This window comes from Culex pipiens, chromosome 3, assembly GCF_016801865.2.
Source record: "Culex pipiens pallens isolate TS chromosome 3, TS_CPP_V2, whole genome shotgun sequence".
NCBI lineage: Eukaryota > Metazoa > Arthropoda > Insecta > Diptera > Culicidae > Culex > Culex pipiens.
In genome coordinates this window covers 79,352,722-79,370,867 of record NC_068939.1, presented here as the reverse complement: position 1 = coordinate 79,370,867, position 18,146 = coordinate 79,352,722, and the positions used below count along the sequence as shown (strand labels likewise).

Below are 18,146 nucleotides of genomic sequence, written 5' to 3'. Positions count from 1 at the left end.
ATCAAACCACCACCGAATTGTGCGATGCGTTACACAGGCGCGCCATTCTCGTCGTCGTCGTTCAAGGATCAAACGGTCCTCGTCGGTTCTCGGCATGGACAGCCTATAAAAGCGCCCCAGTGGGCCAGGTTCGGTGCCAGTATTCCAAGGACCGTCGCCAGGTGCGGATCTCCCAGAACAGCAGCAGCAACAGCTCGGGACACAATTAGCTGGTTGGTTGGATTAGTTCAGTTCCAGAAGTTCTGGAAAGTGAAGTGAACTTCCGGGTAGTCCGGAAATAAGGAGTGGTGCAGTTTCGGTTTTGTTTTAGAACTCCCCCGTCGGCGACAACCAGTCGGTTTCAGTGAAGTGGATGATTGTAGTTCCGGCGCGTACGACAGCTTCTTTGAACTAATTACGGCGGTGTGATGTTGGCCTTTTTGGACTGTGCAACCCCGACGGAACTTGGACGCCTGACAGAAATAATGTGGTTTTAGTGAAACTTTGAATAAATTTAGAAACTCTCAAAATGTTCCTGTTGAACACTTAGCAAAGCTTTACTGTTTTGTTAACCTTTTTGGTTGAAAAGAAGCACATCCACCACCAAAATCTTAAGATAGTTCCCACAAAGAGCATCAACAGGTGGCTTCCTGGTGTTCTTGTGTGATCACACACACCTTTTGACTTCGGGGGAATCGCGGGCCACCGGCGGGCAAGCGCCGGTTTTATGTTCGAGCTGGATGACCCACGGGAGAAGCTGAGATTACTGGCGACCCCGGTCAAGCTGGGAGACCATCCAGGTAAGTTGGAGTGTGCGATCACCATATCGAAAAAGTGTACTCTATCAAAAAAGTTGTAAAGTCATTCTTGTTTTTTTTTCAAGTTGGTTCAATACATGAACTTTGAGATTTCCCAAATAGCTTTTTTTTTTCAAGGGTTTATAGCTTTGATTTTGAACCATCCTGAACTCTAGCGTAAAAGATGCCGTTTTTGGTCTCTTAAAACACAAAAAAAATTAATTAAAGCGTACGCATTTTGTGAATATAGTTATAAGTGATAAGAAGTGAAATAAAAAATGGGAACATGTTCCTCGCGTCTTCTTATTTTTTCTAAAAAGTCCTAATCATACAACTTTGTCGAAGACACCAAATCGATAAGAAAAAACCTTCTCAAGATGCAGATTCTCGAAAAATTCCATGCCCATTTTGTAAAACCGGCCCTCAAAATACTATGGAGACTTGTATATTGAAAAACTAATGCCACAAATTGGTTTCTTTTGAGATACAAAATGAATAGCCAAAGTTTAATCCAAGTAAAAAATACAACATTGAAAATCTCGGAAAAATGGTGACTTTCTAGAGAATATCAATTGTTTCAAGTGATAAATTTAATTTATTTTCGTTTTTAGTGGTTTTGGAAGCAAAAACGAATTTAAAAGATTGTTCATTCAATGAGTGATTAAACAAATTAAATTTATAAACTTTTTTCATGATTCACGAACGTACTTGATCATCAAGAAAATCAAAAAGATACCGTTATAAGGGGTGACATTGGGTCTGGGGGGTGAAATTGGATCATACAAATTTCAGCATTTTATGAATTCTTAAAATGATTTTTGGCAATGGTAATTTCATTTTATGTTTTAAAAGACTTCCCCCTTTCCAATTTTTCGCAAAAAACCAGGGAGCGATACATATTTTCTCAACAAAAAATGAATTACTGAAAAAAGCTAGTGCAATTGCTTGTAAACTATTCAGAACATATTATAAATTGCTTTTTTTTATTTCCAATCAAATGGACAGTTTTTAGCTTTTACATGAGTTTGAATTCTGGGATCACAAATCTGAAAAAAATATTCATTTATATAGCTGATGTTTGACCACAGCTTAGCTGTAATCATGTACAAAGATTAAATTTTGTGATTCTTTTCCCTCACCATTTTGAAAATTAATCTTTTGAGCGAAATCAGGCGATTTCGTGAGTTAAAATTTTTGTGTTTTATTGATTTGGCATAAGGTTTCTTCCCGTTTGCCGTTTTGCATCATTGGTTTGGTCATACAAGTCTTCAAACAATTTTGGCAGCATGACAATTTTCGAAATTCGATATTTAGGAACGAATGCTCTTATAGGTTTAAGGTCTTCGGCATAGTTGTTTAAAGTTTAAAGTCTTCGGCATAGTTGTTGGTAATCCGTATTTTTAAAATTAAATAAATTTTGGATATGTTTTAGAGGGCCAAAAATAGCAGTTCTTAAGTCACAGAAAAGTATGAGTGAAAATTTTTCTCATAGGTTATACAAAAATAGGGATTCTTTGAAAAAAGCGAACTTAGAACAAAACAGACTAATGCATCAATTTTCGACGTAAAATCGAATATGCAATCGAAAATGCTTTAACGTTTTTTTAAATGCAACGTTTTTGAGTAATATCCACTTTAAGTTTAAGTTCCATTTGCAAGTTCCATTAAAACCATTTCGAGAAAAAATAATATTTTATTTTCGATTTATTAAACATATTTTTTTTTATGAACGCCTTATTTTATTTAAATGCACTGTTTTGAGTCATAGCCACTTTTAGTTCCATTTCAGTGTGCCATTAAAACCATTTTGAGAAAAAATCAAAAACTTTAAACATTCTGAGACTATTAGTTAGAATATCAATTTTAATTTTCTGGTCTTCAAATCCTAGAAAATTATTTTTTTTTGGTAAACAAAAGTGCAACTAAATGAAAACAATTCAAAAACCATTTTTTCCTCCGATTTTCGTTCTAAGTATGAATTGTTAGTCAAAAACACATCCAAGTTATTTCAAACATTAACAAAGTTGCATAAAACAAATCAAATCACAAAATCCGTTATTGTCAGAAAATTGAGAGTTTTTCTTTTTAATGCTTTTTAAATTTAAAAAATGAAAATTTAAGTTTAATTTTTGGCGAATAATTCGGATCTTTTTTAGAGTTGGAATTGATACATAGACTAGTTTTCATTTGATATCATTTTTCAATTTAAATAACTTGATTTTCTATAATTGGTTTTTGCCTAATCAAGTTTACCACTTTTTAGACTTCTTTTGAGAATAAAAATGATCGGGGAAGCACATACACACAGCGGAATTTTGGAAATTTTTATATTATTCATTTTATTTTTTATCGAAATTCATTTGAATTAAAATAATTAAAATTAAATTTATATAGTTTCCATGAATACTTAAACTTAATTTATATGCTTTGTAAATTAATACAAATTTGTTGATTGTCTATTCATTTCTCAAAATATTGTGAATTCCTACTATTAAAATCGACAATAAACCACGTTACCTGCAGAAGAAACGGTTATCTCTACCACAAGTTTGCGCTGATTACATCAAGCTACTAATTGAAGCAACTATTTCAATCTGGCGTTGTTCGTCGAAGAGTGGTTTTTGCGTGGATCAAAACTGAAGTATTATGCTGCTGTTTTGCCGCTCGAGTTCTTTAGTGAATTGAGAAGCATGATTTCTTGACGGTACTTTAATTTTCTTTTCAAAAATAAAAAAATAACCATTGATTTCAACTATTTGAGAATGATTTCATCACTTGCGTGCCCAGCTCGTTGAGTAAGGTGGGGGCAATAATATGGACATTTGTGGACACCTTCTGACCATATTTAGAACAAATTTCTGAGGATGGTGGGGCAGTTGCCCCACCCTGTGCACGCTAGTGGATTTCATCAATCCAACTACAAAAACAGCATTGTCTGTGAAGACTGATTCAAACTTATGCTAAACTTACAGCGTGCTCCCCTTCAACGCGGAAGCAAGCTACGGGATTCATGGAGTTTGTGGTTTTTGCTGCTTACTTGCTGATAATTCGGTCAGTAGTTGTTGTGGGCATGGATTAAGTGGCTACCACGAAGGATTCCAACCATGAACTGAGATATTCTGCTAATCAATGAGGGCGTGCTATTTCGAGAGCAAATGCAGTAATTTGCACTCTATTTATCTGCTGTTCAAAATATTGAAATAAGTCCACGTTCCATTCGGAATCGGAATTCCTTCCCCACCCTCGGATTACGACTAAAAACTTTCAAAAATTGTAAACCATGAACTGGGAAAACAGGTTTTAGTTCAACTTCCAAGAATCAAACACGAACGGGCTCGGCTTGGTCAGCAAATTCTTTTCTCTTGTTCTGGGCTGAGTGCGTCTGGCGCTGACCGTTTGGCCAAGATTTAGCCCATTGAAAATAATGTGAGAAGTTGTTTATGTTTTCACTTTCAGCCTTTAACACACGGGCGGGCAGGTTTGATTCGAATGAACTGAAATTTCTACTTTTTTTAACCTTCTATTGACCATCTTTCCACTTATGATTTACTTTACACGTTACTGGTTGTACTAATATTTGGCATTGGCATATAAACATAACATATTTTAACTTAATTTGATGATTTTTAAAGTGTTGTCAATAGTTGTGGTAGTTGAGGGATAAGTTCCCTTCCAGGCAGCAGTAACAACCACCAGGATGGGTCACGGGCGATTAGTTCCCTATGTTATATGCTGCCGAATATTTATACCGTGTACAACACTTGAATTCAACGCAAAGAATCCACCAACTTCATTGTGCACCGCTCTCGGTGGGCTCTCTCAGTCCCTCGTTCAGTCGATTACAAGGCGGGGAACTCAATCGGATTATGTCAAGTGGGTGCCAGCGCCGGGCAAGCAGCGGCGTGCCAAACGATTTCGACCACGCGTGGTCACTAGAATGGTCCAAATTTATCTCTCTTGTGCCCAAATCCTTTTCAAATATTTTTAATTTTCCCGTGCTAGGGAGTCATTTTGAGCAACTTTTGTTCTACGAAAAACTTTTCGTTTCTTGTTTTGTGCCTTAATGAGTTACGTTTTAGTATTTTTATCTTGTTTAGTTTTTGTTTTTTTATTGCTATATTGGGCCTATTGTACCAAAAAATGTGTTCTGCAAGATTCAAAGTTTGGATTTTGGCGAATTTTGAGATCTTAAGTCTAGAGACGGGGTTGGGTTGTAGAAGGTGAACTGAATGTTAGCAATGAAGATATTTCAAAATCTGTAACTCAAAACCTTTTGACCATTTTTTTACAGAAAGGAATTACTGCTTTAAAGTTAAAATTTAGCCATTGCAACTTTGTGTTGTGATTTCATAGAAAAGTGTCCTTACTAGGGACACTTTGTTAAATACTTAAAGTTACATTCTAAAGGTAAATTAAACACTTTATTATTTGGTTGAAATGTTTAAACTATTATTCTATAAATTTAACTCTTTGTATCAGTATAAATCTTAATTGCGTTAACTTAAACTTGTCTTTGATGCAAGTTTTAAGACAATTTTATGGTTGTGAGGCATGCATTAATTTTAAGCATTGTTTGAAATTGTACAAAAATAGTATTTCTTATAAAAATCACAAGCTAACTAATTTTATGTTTCATACATTATTTTTATTAGGTCTTTTTTGGTGCAGGGACTTGGTTAGGACCGAGTTGACTTTTGTCATTTCAGTTTTAAGCTTAGAGTACCCGATCAGGGGTAAATAACACGGGAATGCCAAATTTGTATATGTGCCCTTGGTTGTCCAGTAATAGAGGGTAAAATACCATAAAATCATACCAAAATCTTGTATGTGGAAGACCAAAACAATACCAAAACATGTCATTCCAAGTGCAAAATAATACCATTGCAATACCAAAATTTGGTATTGCCATGATTTTATTTTTAGATATTCCCGCGCCCTTAAAAAAACAGTTTTTGGTATTCCAGTATGATTTCATGGTATTTTACCATCAATTACTGGGCAACCAAGGGCACATTTTGGTCGCTGTTATTTGCATAAGTTATACCAAAATTTGGTATTTTCATTCCATTTTTTAGTGCAGCAGTTGCAGTTAGTGAAAAAATTGAAATGATCCACATGCAACTGTAAAATCTACTCACCTGATGATTCCATGTTGTTCTTAGTGATACTCTTCGCCACATCGAATACATTTGTCATTGATGAACGGCTAAGTTCTTGAAGCTTCTGAAAAATAACAAGATTGAAAAATAAATGTTATTTAAATGAAACTGGATTCAAGTTCACCAAAAAATTCAATAAGGGCAATTCTCCGCCAACTCACACAGCAGTTGCCCCGACCCCTCTTCGATTTGCGTGAAACTTTGTCCTAAGGGGTAACTTTTGTCCCTGATCACGAATCCGAATCCGTTTTTTGATATCTCGTGACGGAGGGGCTGTACGACCCCTTTTATTTTTGAACATGCGATAAAAGAGGTGTTTTTCGATAATTTGCAGCCAGAAACGGTGATATGATAGACATTTGGTGTCAAACGGACTTTTATGTAAAATTAGACGCCCGATTTGATGGCGTACTCAGAATTCCGAAAAAACGTATTTTTTATCTAAAAAAACACTAAAAAAGTTTTAAAAATTCTCCCATTTCCCGTTACTCGACTGTAAATTTTTTTGGTAGATGTCATTTTATGGGAAATTTAATGTACTTTTCGAATCTACATTGACCCAGAAGGGTCATTTTTCATTTAGAACAAAATTTTTCATTTTAAAATTTCGTGTTTATTCTAATTTTGCAGGGTTATTTTTTAGAGTGTAACAATGTTCTACAAAGAACAGACAATTACAAAATTTTTAATATATAGGCATAAGGGGTTTGCTTATAAACATCACAAGTTATCGCGATTTTACGAAAAAAAGTTTTGAAAATGTTGGTCGTCGTTGATCATGGCCGTTCTTGGTCACCCGCGACAGACACGGACAACGAAACAAAAAGAAACGCAAAAAGTAGAATCCATTTCCGTGATCAAAATTTAGATTAAAATATTGTTTCTACCTGTATTGCGCAATTGAAAACTTTAAATGGCCGTATCTCAAAACAGCCCTATTTATTTTTTAAATTTGACCTCACCATCGTATTCCTCGGCCAATTTTACATAAGAATCACATATCGACAGAAAGGAATATGTTTCGTTCCAGAGATACCGAATTTTAAAGTTTTAGGTTTTTGAGATTACCTGTATTTGCTTTATTTGTCGCATATGCTAGAAGCACTCGAGCGCGCTGATCAATAACTGCTACCTGGTTATTTATTGAAATAAGATTTCATCCCAAATAATCATTAGCAAATTAGCCCACAGGACAGAGCCAAAACGACACGCAATACAGGGCAGAATGGAATACCCGCAGAGCTAGCAGGAAATTGCAATTGATATTGTAAGTAACACTTTAGAAAAAGTGTACGATACATTATCGTGTTAAAAATTATGAATCAACATGAATAAAACTCTCGTGAAACATGATTAAGGAAGAGGATTTCTTGAAAGTATAAAACTGAAAAATGTAAGAAAATCACAAAGATTAATCTTATTTATTATCTGATTAAGATCAAATTCAGTGGTGTTGATTTCGACACCGTCCGAACAATAATCTTTTTTTTTGTTTGTCAACCATTTCGAAATCTTGGAAGACGATACAGCTGCTGTCCACATGTATCAGAAGTATATGGTTTTGTTTTTGAAATTAAATGTAGCAGAATTGAAAAAAAAAATCATCATAATTTGATTTGATAATTTGATTAAGTGGGAAGGAATGAGGAATAATATGAAAACAATAGAAAAATGATATATGTTTTAAAAATATATTGTAAAAACGTTGTAGCATTTGCAAATAAATATTAAAAGTTCAAATTTTACTTAATATGGTTCAATGACACTGTGATCAGGAAAAACGTTGCATTAAAAATTACCCAATAAATATTTCTTAAACAAAAAATAGATTGTTCAAGGTATTGATTATCTCAAAATCGTATAAAATTATAAAAATAATTCATCTTACAGAACACCAGGTAGTAATTATTGTTCAGAACGACTGAGTGCTTCTAGCAGATGCAGCGAGTGCAGCTGATGTAGGTAATCTCAAATACATAAAACTTTAAAATTCGATATCTCTGGAACGAAACATATTCCTTTCTGTCGATAAGTGATTCTTATGTAAAATTGGCCGAGGAATACGATGGTGAGGTCAAATTTTAAAAATAAATAGGGCTAGTTTGAGATACGGCCATTTAAAGTTTTCAATTGCGCAATACAGGTAGAAAAAATATATTAAATCTAAATTTTTATCACGGAAATGGATTCTACGTCCAATTTCCTTCAAAATTGAGTGCAAGACCGACCCTCTAAGATTTGTGGTTCCTGAGTTATCGTCGTTTGAAGATAAAGGTTTCGCTCAAAAATCGCCAAAAAGTCGATTTTTTGGGAGGGTACAAAAATTGATTATGTTGTCAAAATTGGTAAAAAAATTTCCCATTGTTTTAAGAGGAATTTGATAAATCACTTAATACCTAAATGTGGTACCATGACTTTTCACAATTTGAAGTCATTTCTGTAGGGGTTATATCAACATTTTTAAAAATCAAGTTTGAAATTTTCGGTTTTTAAATCTTATTAAAATTGGTCAAATTTTTCCCATAGTTTCAGAAGAATTTGAGAAAAAACTTTAATACTAAAATAATATAAAAATGTGGTTTCCGATCATTGACAAATTCTGCAATTTAACAATATCAAAACAATACCTTAAATAGGTATGATACCACATTTTGCTCTTGCATAATCCTTAAGGCAAATTGTAAAGGGTTCAGGAATACCAAAATTTGGTATTTATAACAGAGAAAGGTATTTTACGCATTTTCCTTGTTATTTACCCATGCTCGGGGTAACGACTAAGAATCTTTAGTGTTAGTGCTAGTGAAGTAGCCGCTTGCTAACTTATTGTATGAACTTATTGTTTCGAATAATATTTAATAAGTTTGCAGCGTTCGTTCCACAGCTTATTGAACTTTTTCTTTTTACTTTTATCTAACTATTATGAATTTATTTTTGAAAAAGTATTCGATTGAACTACTATGAATAAAAAAAAGCGTTGTTTGAACTTTTTGGCGAAGTTGTTGAGAATACATGATTGAGGTTACAATAACATAATTATTAGAACTTGTCCTTTTGTTAAATTTTATGGCAGACAGTGTGAAGATCAATCCGCGAGAAGTGATAAGAGAGCGAATATACGGCGAGAGATTTGATCCGAAAGAGAGAGTCAGATGGATCGGATTTGTTAAACTTTTGTCTATATCATCAGTCGATCAGTTGACACTGAACCTTATTTGGTTTCTTGGGAACTCTGTATATTTTGTGTCCATCACTAATCGCCTCGTATGCCAACATTGTACAATTATGTTTATTTTCGACAAGCTTTGAAGAAAAAAAACGAAGTTTAGCGCGTAAAAGTGACCACACTATTAAATAAAATTTTGTTCTGTATTGTTCAGTGAGGATTGGAGGACGCGAGGTTCTGGTCAATTTGTGGGCAACAGTGCCCACACTACAGTACCACACACCTACTTGAGGTTTCAACGGAGAAGACCAGCATTGAGATGATGTCCGAAAACGAAAAGTAAAACAGTGCAATGGTAGGGGGTTCGAGAGGGCTCGACCAGCTTACCGTACGGGGTGTAATTTGAGATATTTTTGTGTGTTTTGGAAATATTTAACATACATGTATTTACCTATCAAGGAAAAATGTCGGCTCTCTAAAAAATGAGTCATTTCTGGATAGGTAAGGATTTCCTCCATAAATATGATATATTTCGAAAATTGTGAAGCAACTGCTGCAAAACGCCCTACTTTCAAAAGATAATTCAGTAAAGAAACAATCAGTGTTTCAAAAATCTAGTTCAAATTTGTGACCATCTGGAACAAATCTTTTATTTCAGAGACACGAAATTTATGTTTTCTCCAATTCTAAAGCAAACTTTTTAAAGCTCCCCCACCACACGGTGCTCGCATTGAGTTGGAAAACCTAACGATTCAACGACGAAGCATGTGGTGGTGGTCGCGCGCACAAATAAAGCAACACAAATCTGGTAAGAAACATGAAAAAGCTACTCAAGCCCCACACGAGCAACGACTCTGGTGGCGAGAGTGCTTTCGAGGCTGAACTTGGGGCAAAGCTTTGCCACTTGGTTCGTCCGGCAGCGGCCAGTTCAAATTCTGATCTCGCGCGAAACGGTAACGATCAAGTGGTGGGTGCGATATTTGGCGCGAATTTTGGTGTTAATTTGAGTTGGGCGCGAAAGTGGTAATGTTGGGGGAAGTGATTATGGTGTGTGCATACTAACCAGTGAGATGAAATAGTGGACTTTTGTGAGTTGTGGCCAGGTGTGACTCGAAATGGAATTGCGCGCCAAGTATTAGAGAATAAGTTTCAATTTTAAGGTCACGAGCCCACGATGTACTGGTTAGCATTTGCAGAACCGGTTCGATTAATTTGATGAGAAGACTAAGAAGAAGCAAAGCAATTTTATCATCAAAATTTGCCAATTAAATGTGTAAATGTAAAAATTACTAATTCGAACCACTTTAATGTATTAACCTTCTAACGCATTGAGCTGTTAACTTTGTGTAGCAATATTTAATTTTTATATTTTTGTATAATTATGCGAAAAATGCTTAACTTTTACTCACAAACATAGAATCTTTGCAAATATGTTGAATATGAAGTGGTGTTTAGACCACTATTAGGAGGATGAGCCATTTTTTATGATAGCACAAAAACTCATTTTCTTCAAATTCATTAGTTAAGTTGTTTAAAAATGCTTCGAAATATGTTAAAAACTATTTTTCTTCTTTTGATAACAATTTTCTAAGATGACTAAGATCTAATGACTTGGGAAAATTGTGATGAATTTTCTAAAACCTTTTCAAAAAGAAATTGTTATTTCCACTGAAAATACAGATTTATCAATCCAAAATTATCTAAATCAGTGTTTCTCGACCGGTGAGGAATTCCCCAATGGGGGTGAATTTGGTAATTCTAGGCGTGGAATGAGGATGCAATAGAAATCCAATGCCTTTAAACGCGTTTGCAAATAAAAAACCGCATCTGACACTTTCTTTAGTATCGAATTGGGATGGATTTACCAATACTGAAAATGTGATTTTGTGGATATTTTTAAGCTTATAAACAAAAGCGGTTAAGATATAAAGTAGAAAAGCTTTATAAATATTTTTTTTCGACTTTGGATTTTATTTCAAACACAAGCGAATCTTAGTTTTTATTTTTTTTCCTAAAATTAGAGTTAAGCGTAAATTTTTGAAGAGATTTTTTGTACACACTTCTTAAAATTTACAGTTCTTTGAAAACAAATTTAACTTAAAAATTCTGATAGTATTTATATTGCATTTTAAAAAGTCAATTTTTTCAATGTTTTTGTGATTTACGTCATACTTACTTTTTCAGATATTTTAAATTTTTTCACCATATTGCATTGATTCAAACACGAGACCCTTGATGTTTTTCAAGGAGCCGTGGTTGTAATCAAATTGTTTAGTTTAAAAGAATTCAAATATTTTATTAACTTGAACAGTAAAACTTATACTTATATTTAAAATGTTAATATTCAGAAATAATTCCAGTACATTTTTGGTAAATTTAGCATACAATATTTATGAATAAAACATGATTCAAAAATCATTTAATAAAACCATGAGCATTAATTCAAACAGGAACAGTACATTTCATGTCATTGTTCAGTTTATTTCACAAACTGAAAATGTATGTTTCTTTCATATTTTTTACTTTTTAATGATTATTTCAATCTTATGGTTAACATTGAATCTAAGATTATGAAATTTGATTTTTTTTTTTAATTTAAGGGGGGAATGGAACGATAAAGTTTGAGAACCACTGATCTAAATTATGAATCCAAAATCATAAAAAAATTATGCAACATCTCAAGAATTAAATAAGCTACGATATCTATTTTTATCATATGTTGAGCTCAGTCCAATGACCATCTAATCATGATCATCAAACCTAATAAATATTGAACGAGTTTGCGTCAGTTCCGTCAGTTGTGCCAAGCTCCTCAGTCTAAAACCGGTACCGTCAACCTTCAAATTACCCAAGAGCCGGCTTCGCCCCCGCACCTTGTCCTTCTTCAGGGTCATAATGACACACAAGATTAATAGTCGTGGCTCCCCCAAAACCGGTGACCGTGGAGCTAAGATTACTATCAAATGCTTTGCCATTTTTGGTAGTAATGCAATTACCAAAATATTGTGCATTTATAGGAATGTTGCTTGAACTGGTTTTCGATCGCAGGATCACGACTTTAGAAGTCGTCTAGTCACGGTCGTCAAAGCGCTCAACCTAATCTACTTATGTCTTAACTTTAAGTTAAGCCTAGAACTTAGTTTAACACGTCTAGAAGTCTATCGATTAGGTGAGTTGCAAATTGACTGTGGGAATATCGGTTTCAGGTTGTCACGGTTTGACCGCAATTTGCACCGTCTATACCGTCACAGAGTCGGACAGTCCCCAGTTGACGGACCAGGGTTGCAATTATCTAATCGTTAGAAACTAATCAACGTCCGACTTTGTGCGAACGCTTCAGCGTGGATTAAGAACATGCATGGAGACTGCACTCTCTGTCTGCTGGCAAAGTTAAACGTGCTAATTCTTTGATTTGTCCCGGCGGCAACACTGCAGTCGAGGTTAAACTTGAAGAATTTAGTTGTCTGTTCCAAGTCGGCGTTAACTTCTCAATTGCATGACAGATTCCGCGGGATGTATGCAAATACACGTTAAGTTTGTTCAAGCTTGGGTTTGGATTACGAAGTTCCAGACGTACGAGCAGGTGGGTTTCAACTTTTGCTTGAAAGTGATTAATGGATGGTTTAGTCATCGGATTATAATAAAAAAAAACTGCTGATATGAATGTATTGGTGCGAAACAAAGACCAGTAAAGCAATCAAAACGTCATTTGGTAGAATGATACAACATTCCTGATGTCTGGAAATTTCGGGTCATTGGAACAAGTTCTCAAGAACGAAAGGGTAACTTTAAAGTCAATTTATTCAATCGAGATGATGGGGAATCTATATGAAATATGGGATTTAGGGGCTCAGCAAATTTCTAATTATTGATGTGAGCTAAAATATATATTTTCAGCAGTGCAAAATGTTACTTTAATAAGAACTGGCAGTCCAAAAAGCGTGTCACTCCAATGTGGTTCAAATTTGACATCTTGACTATATGCCTACACAGAAAAAATATGTAAATTTACACAGCACGTAATAACTGTTTCTTATGTAAACTCACATAATGTAATGTTGAAATATGATGTAAATAGTAAAAAGTCATGGAAATTACTCCAATGTAAATCTAAATCTAATGTAAATCATGAATCTAATGGAAACGTTGAGCATGGAAACTCAAATCTGATGAATTTCTACCCGTGTTCGGCTTCCTGTAAATTCCTATTTAATGTAAATCATATATCCAATGTATTTCTGCCAAACGTTGACTTCAAAACTACCCGAACTAAAAATAGTTATATTTGGTTCTCTTTCTATCGCTCTCATATTTCGCTTGCCCACTGCCTGAGCCTCGACCTGAACAAGTTGATGCTTTAGCCGCTCGTTTATAAAATGCGAAGATGGCTCAGTCGGCAGCGGGTAGCAGCAGTAACACCGAACATCCTACCCGTCGTCCGTTCGATTCCAGTCCAGCGTTATTCCACTTGGCCGTCGACGAGAAAGCGTCCCCTACCTGTGAAACAACTTTTTTAAATCCGAATTTCCTTTTGCTGCCCGCTTCAAAAATTTTAAAATAGAACATAGGCCACACCCTTTTCCTACTGCATTCCAAGTCGAGCTTCTCATTCCCATTGGCCAATCAGAATTAGTTGATTTGAACTAATGTAAATTCCAAAAGTAATGTAAATTCCAAAACTAATGTAAATTTTCAAAACTAATGTAAATTTCCAATGAATCTAATGTAAATTTCCAATGAACCTAATGTAAATATACATCATTTATCATGATACCTTTTGGTACATGATAAATAATGTAAATTTACAGGAATATTTTTTTCTGTGTATGAACTGCTCAAAAATGCATTTTTCATAGATTTTTTTTGCAAACTGAAGAGTACAAATTAAATATAATTTTGTGTGTGTTATATTACCTCTTTTATGATGTAATAAAACCTCAATTTAGACTGAAATAGTAGTTAAATACTAAAACACTGGTAAATTTACCCATTTTTTCAGACATATAAGATGTATTCATTACCAGATGTAATATTACCATTATTTTTGCCTTTCTTACTAAAGAAAGGTATAGGTTTTACTTTAAGCCAGGACGTCATTTCCATCTTCGTAAATATGTCGATTCAGCATGAGTTTTAATCGGAAAAATCGTCAAAAAATCACACTGCATCGATTTCCGACGCTCTATCGATTCACCTTGACAGAACTCGTCTATCTCCAACCCTCGAATTTTGAGAAAATAAATTCCGTGGAGGTCGAGTGATGTTCGTATGTGGTAAAATTTTGCTAAATTTTGTGTCGCGCCGTTCTCAGCTCCCATATATCCGATTTCGATTCTTCTAAATGCAGATGAAAGCTAGTGTGCTGAACCTGGGCGAGTTGCCGCGCAAATTTCGAAATATCCATCTGTTTTCGGATGCGGCCAGACTTTTCAACAAAATACACAGTTTTCAAATGAAAATATGGTCAATTTTTTTCATTTTCATATCTTTTATTCATCTCAAAAATTGCATTTTTCGAGCCCTACAACCTTCCCAATTTTCATCCAGATTCATAATATGGTTCTGGAGTTAGAGCCGTTTGATTGACCTACCATAAGAAAAAAAATCCCTAAAAAAAGGTAAAAGCCCACCTGGTGACCTTCGCCAGCATTTTTCATTTCTGATTTTATTCAAAATATCTTGCTACATTCATAGTACAGACCATGAGTGAGCATCTGAAACAAATTCGACATCGATCGGCAATCCCGATCAATTTTTAGAACGATTTACTTTTTGCCTTTCTTACTAAAGAAAGGTATAGGTTTTACTTTAAGCCAGGACGTCATTTCCATCTTCGTAAATATGTCGATTCAGCATGAATTTTAATCGGAAAAATCGTCAAAAAATCACACTTCATCGATTTTCGACGCTTCGTCGCCAAGTCGACAAGTTGTCAAGTTGAGCTTCGAATACTGGCGCGAGAATGCTGGCGCATATATTTGCTGGCTCGACTTATACTCGTTTGTAGTAGCTTGTCTACCGATGTTTCCTACAACATGTAAGATATCGTAGCTTTTCGGATTCTTTTGCCCTGTTTGTTTTTGCATAACTGTCCAATGTTTATTTAAAAACTTTTGTGACATAGGACATTCATCCGGCTACAATCTATTTGTTTTCCGTGGGCTCCGAAAATCGCCTAAAAGTAGACTCAATTTTTTCGTGATTTCGTAAGTTCATTGGATTTCAATAGGAGCTTTCTAAGCTTTTCATCGTTTATATCGTTTTCAAAGTTTTCAATGCTGGCGACGCCAATGGCTTTCTACCTAGGTACTCGTGATTGAGTGTGTAGTGGTGCGGTTGTAAAAATAGCTATCTCTGACTCTGTCACATTCGTAGAAGCTGAATGGCTATCTTCCCTGCACCGTGCGGCACACGCGGTTCACTTATACCTCGGTTTTTCTTTGCGCTTACCGCGGTGTGCGTTGTCACTGGCGCATGTGAAGCTTGCTATGCTCGCGTTTGTCATAAACGCTTGTTTGATTAAGAATATGTACGATTAAAAATATTCTTTTGGTGAAAATGGCGTTTTTTGTTTCTTTTGGAAATCATATCATTTATAATTCTTTGCTTTCATCATACTTTCTTCTTCTTCTAAACAAAGTCAATGTTATGAATTGAAAGAAGTTCTACCATCGTTATATTCTTTAGTAAGAAAGGTTCTATCTCACCCCAGGTGGGATTAAATCGGGTTTTTTACTGTGTATGGAATCATACTGACCGTAGAAGAGAAGTGTTTAAGTACGTCTAGAAGCAGTTTTCATAAAATTTTCAAAGGTTTAAATAGTTAGTTAACTATAATTACGAACATGTTGATCAACCGGATTATTTTAATGTTCTCAAAGTGTCATGATTTTCTAAATGAAAATTAATTCGAATCAGTAAACGGAATGCATTCCCACTAGGAAACAATATGTTTTTTGATACACAATTCGAAAAAATCTTCAAATTTATATGCATTTTCAGTAGAACAAATTTCATATAAAATGTGGAAACTTTTGATTCGTGCATCGAATTCAGTTTATATTGCAATATAAATCGATAATTTTAGAAACAAAAGAAGATTTATGGTATTTTAGGCAAATTTTTTAACTTTTATGAATTTGACCTGAGATTTATATGTATTTTGTTAAAAATCATATAAACTTAGTTAACTAAATATATAATAACATTAATTTGTATCTTACCCGGGCAGACGGTAATAACAAAATTCATGCCTTTTCAATAACAAATATTGTTTTATGTATATCTTCTTGAAAATTCCATTTTTGCATAAGAGTTAAACAACAGTTTATGTGATCATAACGAAATATGTTACTGGTCTGATATTAGTTGATAGCCAGAACAAATGAAGAACAACATTTTTTGTTATGGAAGAATACCGCCAACTGTTATTGGGATGATCGGATTAGTTGTTAAAATAACAAAAAATAATAACAAAGATTTGTTCGAATAATAACTAAAAATTTATAAGTCTGTTATTACAATAACAATCCAATAACAAAAAAAAAAACGCAAGGACGAATGACCCGATTACCTGTCTAAAAAATAATAATCTATAACCAAACCTTATAAGTTGGAAAATATTCCAAAAAATAATTGAAATCCTATCAATGTCCCGGTTACGGTACTTAAATTGCTTTGTGCTATCAGGGACTGAACCAATCGATTCTGTCAAGATATTAAAAATATTTAGCGGAATCATATCCGTTTGTTGAGTTGTTAAACAACCCGAGCAGGGGTAAATAACACGGGAATACCATATTTTGTATAAATTGGCATAATAACAATTATCAAAATGTGCCCTTGGTTGCCCAGTAATAGATGGTATAATACCATGAAATCATACCAAAAAACGGTATGGGGAAGACCAAAGTCCCGCCCGTGTGGATCAATCGGACCGCGCACTGGACTCCAATCCAGAGGTCGCCGGTTCAAATCCCGCGGCGGGCGCTCTAAAATTCTTTGTGTAAATATGGGTATTCGGCGCCGTCGCTCCGTGCCATACTTTAATACACTTAGGAGCCCAGGGCGGCGAAGTCCTTGTAGATAAAAAGGAAGACACTAGTGGTTGGTACTAGCAATGGTGGCCGACAGCTATAAAGTCAACTTCGTTCGAAGACCAAAGCAATACCAAAACGTGCCATTCCAAGGGCAAAGAATACCAGATAATATCAACTTTCCGGGTAAATAAAAATCTCATTGGACAAAAAACAATGAGAATTTTCTATACGATTACAGCGAGAATTCAATTTGACTAATGGGATTGCAATGAGAAATGGGTAGAATTTTGATGCTATATTTAAATTCTTCGAAAAGGCAGGAAAACGAAGTCTTACTTGGAGAGCCAAAAAATATCAGGTAAAGAAAACTAAAGGAATACTGGAATCGAACTCATGACAGGTAAGGTACAGACACCATTTTAGCTACCCGTTTACCAACTGAGCTATCAACGCTTGTTGAAAACGAGTTGCTGCTGCATCAACATGTTTCAGCTGCAGGCAAAAATATCAGGAAATTCAAAGAAAGAGAAACAAACTAAACCAGAACGAGAAAGGCTATAGCCCAGGCAGCGTGGCATTTTTCGTGGGATTTTTGAGAATGCATGATTCCAACTGAATAGGATTCAACACAAATTCAATATTAAAAGGATTTTAGAACGAAGTCCGAATACCACATGTATACCAACATTTTGGTATTGAAATAGTTATTTTATCAAATTAACAAAGATTGACATTATTTTTTCGAGCTAATCGATTATGACGAACAAGGCACACAATGTTAAGTAAAATCCATTCTAAATTTTTAAATTTTTCACGTTAAACCTATTGATGTCGTAACTTTACGACATAATCATAATCATAATCGTCTAAATATATAAATGTTTTTCTTATCATTTTCAAATGTATCAGCATACTTTTAAGAATGTTAAACATCATTTAAAATAGTTTTTTTTTATGAATCACCTTTATTTTATTTTAAATTTTTTTTATTTAAGATTCCTTTACAATA

The 18,146-nt window shown here is 34.5% G+C and overlaps 1 protein-coding gene across 2 annotated transcripts in view; it reads left to right on the top strand.

Annotated features, from left to right (window-relative positions):
- Positions 1 to 18,146, top strand: part of LOC120422641 (sodium-dependent dopamine transporter) — a 45,661-nt gene continuing 27,515 nt past the window's right edge. Inside the window, exon 1 of one of the 2 annotated variants that reach the window (XM_039586141.2) lies at positions 1 to 779. In XM_039586141.2, coding sequence (XP_039442075.1) covers positions 707 to 779 — 73 coding nt within the window. In that variant the 5' untranslated portion in view covers positions 1 to 706. Of the gene's footprint in view, positions 780 to 9,989; positions 10,122 to 18,146 lie in introns of those variants that run through there. The other variant, XM_039586142.2, reaches the window with a different exon arrangement.